This window comes from Pleurodeles waltl, chromosome 11 (assembly GCF_031143425.1).
Source record: "Pleurodeles waltl isolate 20211129_DDA chromosome 11, aPleWal1.hap1.20221129, whole genome shotgun sequence".
In the NCBI taxonomy this organism is placed as follows: Eukaryota; Metazoa; Chordata; class Amphibia; order Caudata; family Salamandridae; genus Pleurodeles; species Pleurodeles waltl.
Genome location: NC_090450.1, coordinates 734359527 through 734365791, shown reverse-complemented (window position 1 = coordinate 734365791; position 6265 = coordinate 734359527). Strand labels below are relative to the sequence as shown.

General features: G+C 43.3%; 1 protein-coding gene across 6 annotated transcripts in view; it reads left to right on the top strand.

Moving 5' to 3' along the window:
• Positions 1–288: 288 nt before the first annotated feature.
• LOC138266072 (oxaloacetate tautomerase fahd2, mitochondrial) overlaps positions 289–6265 on the top strand; it is a 184648-nt gene continuing 178671 nt past the window's right edge. The window contains exon 1 of one of the 6 annotated variants that reach the window (XM_069214426.1): positions 289–624. Coding sequence is in view for 1 of the 6 variants with exons in the window: in XM_069214424.1 (XP_069070525.1) it covers positions 821–837 (17 nt within the window). In the remaining 5 variants the exon portion in view is untranslated. Of the gene's footprint in view, positions 838–6265 lie in introns of all 6 variants that reach the window. The other 5 variants (XM_069214425.1, XM_069214423.1, XM_069214424.1 and 2 more) reach the window with 5 other exon arrangements.

The following is a 6265-nucleotide window of genomic DNA, read 5'->3' as shown; positions in this document are numbered from 1 at the left end:
AGAAGCTCAGGACCCATTTCCTCTTGTTATTGTATTAAAGCACATTTAATATCATATCAATTGTCGGCAAAAACAAAAAAGGATGTGCATGCATGCCAAACAAGCTTGTTTTAATGTAAATAGTCGCGTTATACTATTTTCACTTACTAATTACAACCTGATGCATTTGAATATAAAGAATTATAAATGTGTTTTATCAGGCAGCATGGCGGCTGTTGCTGGGGCAACGTCTAGGAAAGTTAGCAGTCTAGATAAATAATAGATTTCTGCAGTGCAGCTTCCGCCCACGGGGCCAAACTTTCCTCTACTCACGTGCTCGATCAGGCGTTTAACACTCTTTGCATGTGTGCGAGGAACCCTACGTTTCTTGGAGTCGGACTTGCTAATGTTATAATTCATCTCTTTGTATCTACTAGGAATTGTAGGTCTACGCTATGACTGAGCGTAAAGGCGGTATTTCGGACTAAAGTTCTGCGACATTTGTAGTACCTGGAGTCAGCGAGTAACAAGATTTGTGGAAGCTCGGCGGCGTTTTGATTGTAACAGGAAGAGGCAGAGCAAAGGCCGCTTTCTATCGTAGCTGGAAGGGAAGATATCCGTGTTTATTCTCCTGTATTATACCAGGTAACACTTCCGCTGTTGAGACCCACAACTTCCGGTACCTCTATATAGCTGTTCGAGCGGACAACGTACATTTAAGAGTACAACTTCAAAGGAGCGTGAGCTCTTTCGCACTGAGGTTTGTCAAACGGACATCGCCGGGTAGTGTTCGTTCTAAAGTACTAGACGAATGCAATCTAAAGTAATATTTTAGCTCGATATGCTAGATACGGACAGGTAATAATTACTTTAAGTATGTATTTAGTGCAATTACATAAAGTCGTTTGCTGAACCTTTCCACATCGTAATTAAAGTACGCCTTGACAGGAATGCAAATTTGTCGGCTTTGACTTGCATGCACTCACTAAAATTGCATCATGGGAGTTGTATTTTTGGGAGCTAATAAATACATTGGCCTGAAGCAGCTGCAAACAACGATTTAAAAAAGGAAACCAACGGGAAGCGAACGAAATATCGTGGAAACCTGACGTTTTTGTAGCTCTACATAATATTTGCGTAGGCCTTTTCCCAATGATCCCGTGGCTGTGAGCTCTCACTTCCCATTTGCCTGCTGCTGACCACGGACGGATTGCTTGGTGCTGCCTGATTTACCTGCACCGCAAAACCTCAGATTACCTGGTTTATATCCGCAGCTGCTGCCCTGAGGTCTCACAAGTGGCGTGCATGTGGCTGCTGTATTGGTGGGTGTTTTTGTGGCAGACTCGGCGGGTTGCTTTCCTCCACGTCCCCACCTGCAATTCTGGGCTGATCTCCACCGCCATTGCCCATAGCGTCCCAGTGTGACATGCGGCGGGCTGGCGGCCCATGCTGCTTCTATACCCTGGGTGGGGGGGGATCCTGATCCTGGACATGTAGTACAGGATGGAGCAGGCCCTCCTTCAATCTCAGCTGAGGATTGTGCCTCGTCAGTGGGGCCCCCAATTTTGAAATTATTCAAATCCAGCCCGGCCGCTAGCCTACTTCAGGCCTGCGGTAAGGAGCGACTTGCATCAGAGAGTAGTTTTGACTCCGCTGGCAGCGTCGTCCCCCCCCCCTAAAATCTGTTCTTAACCAGCTGCAAGCCCAGGTAATTTGGAGACTCACCATACAAGTGGAAAACATGAGCCCTCCCGGTTAGTGATGCTCAATCTGGTGCAGGCTCAGAGAGCTGAAGTGCAGCAGCACTATGTTCAAGTTCTGCAGATACAGCTTTAATTCAGCGATCTCTAGCAGAGGTAACAAGCAATGTAACTGCCCTTACTACGAACGTGGCTGAGCTCCTGCAGCATGCGGCAGTTGCGGAAGAAGTGGAAATCATGATCGGTAGCTGGAGTTTGTCCAGTTGAAAATCGAGGATTTGAATAATCGCCAAAGGATAAATAATCTTTGCATGTTTGGAATTCTGAAAGGAAAAGAGTGGGTGATGATCCCTAGGAGTTTATAGTGCAGCTATTCAGGGAGGCATTCCCTGATCTTGGTGAGGGGGATATGAATTCACAAATCTAGCATGCACATTCTTACAATACTTTGGAACAGCAATGCTGCTTTCAGTAGCACTATATCTCCGCATCCACGCCCAATTTTAATCTAAATTGGCAATTTCTTGCTGAGCAGGCAATTTCATTGAAGGCCCACCCTACTACACCTGTTGCTGTTGACTCAATGTTGATCTCAGTCTGCTCTGATCTGTGCAACGCTACTATGGACAGACTTTGGAAGCTCTGTCAACTAACTGACCCCTGAAGGCAGTTAGGAAACAAGTACTCTTACAGGAACCTTCCAGGTTAAAAATTATTAAAGATGGTCTCAAACAGATGTGACACACAGACGAAGATGCTGTGTCTGCACTTAATACACTTAAAGGAACTGTATCATAGAATTAATTTATCGATTATGTTTTCCTATGTTCAGATTTTTAATTTAATTATTAGAAATTTATAGAGCGCATGGCTACCCGAAGGCCTCCCAGCGCTAATGCAGGACTATCAACGAGCAAAGCTGACAAATTATGCTGGGAAAAGAAAGGTCTTAAATTTTTTTATGGAACTGAAGTTCGGAGTTCTCTGTTCCACTGGAAGAGAGTTCCAAAGGATGTCTGCTTTGCAAGCAAAGGACCTGCCTCCGCATCTTATTTTCTTGGGGCAATATATGCTGATCAAAGAGGCAGATGAAGATCCAAGTGATCTTTGGGGGACGTAAGGGGTTATGAATCGCCTAAGAAAGGCCGGCCCCTTGTTATGAAGTGCCCGATGAACATAACAAGCAGCTTTAAAGTAGACGCACTGTTCAACGGGGAGCCAGTGCAGGGAGACCAGAGCAGCGCTGGCAGAATGATATCTTGGGGTGCCCATCAGAAGGTGGGTGGCTGCATTTTGCGCCACCTGTAGTCTCTTTTGGACGTAGTATGGAGAACTCAGAAATAGAATATTCCCATATTCGTGACAAGACGATATCATAGCCTGAACAATAATCCTTTTAGCTACAAAGGGAGGAAAAGTAAAAATGTTCCTACAAGTCTTCAGTAACTGAAAGCATGTGGCAGCCAGTTTCTTTAAATGCATTCCATTGTAAGGCAGGAGTCCAGCCAAACACCTAAGCTTTTTATAGTACCTTTGGGCAAGGGAAGATCACTTAGTTCAGGTAACGTTAGGGCAGGGGACTTCAGACGAGAACAGTTCCCTATCAGCATAACCTTTGTTTTCTCGTTGTTTAAGTTTGCTATTGGCCTTCCATCTGGCAACATCAGACAGACATGAAGAAAGGACAGTGGAGAAAGAGAAAACCAATTGGGTGTCATCAGCATAGGACACAAGGGACAGCCCATAGGGTTCCACAATCTTTGCTAAAGGGGCCATATAAATATTAAAGAGTGTAGGGCTTAAAGACGAGCCCTGTGAGCCCCCGCAGGTTAGTGGAAAAGTATCAGAGTAATATGCCTGATCAAGGACTTGGAAAGTTCTCAGATTCAGATAGGAAGTAAGCCATTTAAGGCAGGTGCCCTCAAGTCCTATTTGAGATGCTCTACGAAGAAGAACCATATGATCCACGGTGTCAAAGGCAGCACTCAGATCTAATAAAATGATTGCTGCGTATTCGCCAATGTCCACACGTCGTCCGGTATCTTCAGTGACAGCCAGCATGGCTGATTCAGTACTATATAAGTGGTCTGAAACCCATTTGAGTGTCATGAAGAAGATTGTGTTCCTCGAGGAAGCCTGACACCTGAATATTGATATGTTTCTCAACTATTTTCTACACAATGGGGAGAAGGGCAATTGGTCTGTAATTAGAAAGCACTGTTATGTCAAGATTGTTTTATTTTTTACTTTTATAAGGGTTTAACAATAGAGTGTTTCCAATGTTGTGGAACATGTCCAGAAAACAAAGAATTGTTAAGAATATCAGTTAGTACAGTAGTTATGACTTCTGATCTTAAAGCTAAAACAGACGGAGGAGACGGGTCTAAAAGAGAGCCAGATTTTATAGAGCCAAGAAATTTATCTACAAGCTCTTTACTCAGAGGCCGAAAAACTGAAAGAGAGACTCGGAAAACCTGAAAATCAGGGTAGAAGACAGGCTCATCTTCATTAGGGGGGTAACTGGGAAGAGTTGCCCGAATATCAGAGATTTTCTCTTGGAAGAAACGGGCTAATTCATTGCTGTGTGCTTTAGAACCCTCTCCTATGTTGTTGAAGGAGTGAGATTCAGTCATTTCCCTAAAAATAGAGAAAATCTCTCTAGGAGATTGGGAGGACTGTTCAATCCTAGAACTATAGTGAGAGGCCTGTGCAGCTTTCATTTCCTGGTGGAAGGATCAGATCATGTTCCTGTAGTCTCTTTTGAGGCCAGGATCATCTGATTTTTTTTTATCTACCTTTTCTGGTGTGTTGTGCTAATTTTTTTCTTCTCCCTCTTTTCTCTTAATTCTTTTCTCTTATCAGCCATTAGTGGTGTGGTGGTTGACAGTGAAAGGGGGGGGGGGCTGTGTGTGTGGGTGGGGGCAGGGAAGCAGCCACATGCACGCCACATGTGAGACCTCAGGGCTGTCAAGGTCATCGACAGCCAAGGGGAGAGGGATGGTTCCTTTTATCCAATACAGGGTGGGGTTCTGGAGAGTTGAATTTTTTTTTCATAGGTCTGTAATTAAATTTTTTGTCACAGTTGGCGTTGTTATGGTAAGGGTAAAGTGAGTCGGAGTGATCATTGCTTACTTTTTGATTTGATGTTTATTTCATAAAGTCAGATCTTGAGCTTTGGATGGTGTACCTGAGCTGATGGGATGGGATTTTCCAGATGGTAGGTTTAAATGTATGTCCTGGATTGTTTTTGGCTTAAATTAGTTTAGCAAATGTCAATTAGTCTGGGAAGAGATTAAATGTATAAGACACACTTTTTTTATCCCTAACTGAGACTCACCTTGCCTATAAGGATCGATTATTGTTAAAGCATCTTGGGTATAACACTATTAAATGTACATCCCAATCTGTTTTAATTCGTGGGGTAGCCATTTTTGTCGAGAATAACCTAGAACATAAGATTTTAAAAACTGCTGTGGATCCCAGGGGCAGGTGGGTGATCGCCCAATTGATAGTACATGGCAAGAGGTGCGTGCTATGTTCAGTTTGAGCCAAATGCTGATGAGCCACAGGCTTTTGACTTTCTCTATCTTGAACTACTGGACTGTTCTGAGGAACTACTGGTTATGGGCGATTTTACCTACAGTATCAGCTCCACTGATCATCATGCTTCTCCTTGCATGCTAAAAACAAGGACTTCTATTCTTGAATTAATCTATTTGCATGGATTGTGTGATGTATGGAGGGTATTCTATCCAACTAAACCAAGCTATACCTTTTCTCCTCACCACATAAACACTACTTTAAGATTGACATGTTTTTTGCCAGCGGCAGTCTAATACAGGAGGCGGGCCACAGACATCTGCACTAAAATTACTTCAGGTCATAGTCTCATATTGGTAAATTTTAATTTATATATATGGCCAGTGCGGAGCAAAATCAGTTCTGTTTTCCCCACCACTCCTCCATCTATTAAAAAATCCTGCCTACCGTGAACTTATGATAAGCTCACAGTCAGAATTTTTGCAATTCAATGAAGGTATGGCATATCCCCCAATAGTGTGTGATGCAATGAAGGCTTTTATAAAGGGTACCACACTACAGTTTGTACCCAGTAAAACAAAGACAGTCAAGATAGTTCTAGGTCCCTTCAGCAGTCCATTGTGCTGCTTGAGACTATGCATGCACATGCAATAGCAACTGAGATACTGAACCAACAGACCATATATTTCCACTCAATTGAAAAACTGTCACTTTTGAGGCGGGCGCTGAAAAAGAAGGTTGCAGCTATCTTTTCTAAGAATCAGGCTCTCCAATACGAGTATGGAGAGCAGGTGGGGCGTGTACTTGCACATCAAATCTTGTACAGAAGTCTAGGGGTGTTATTCAGTTGATTAAAGGTAGCAACAGTTCTATATATACCAATCTCCAGGTTATAGTGGAACAATTCTCTGCTTTTTATCAGGAACTCTAATGCACCGGGGTTTATGCAATATCTCTGGGGTTGCAGTCTGCCCGTTTTGGTGGAATCTCAGGCTTCTATTATTCAGAAATATATCATTTAGTGAAATTGAGGCAGCTCTTCTTGC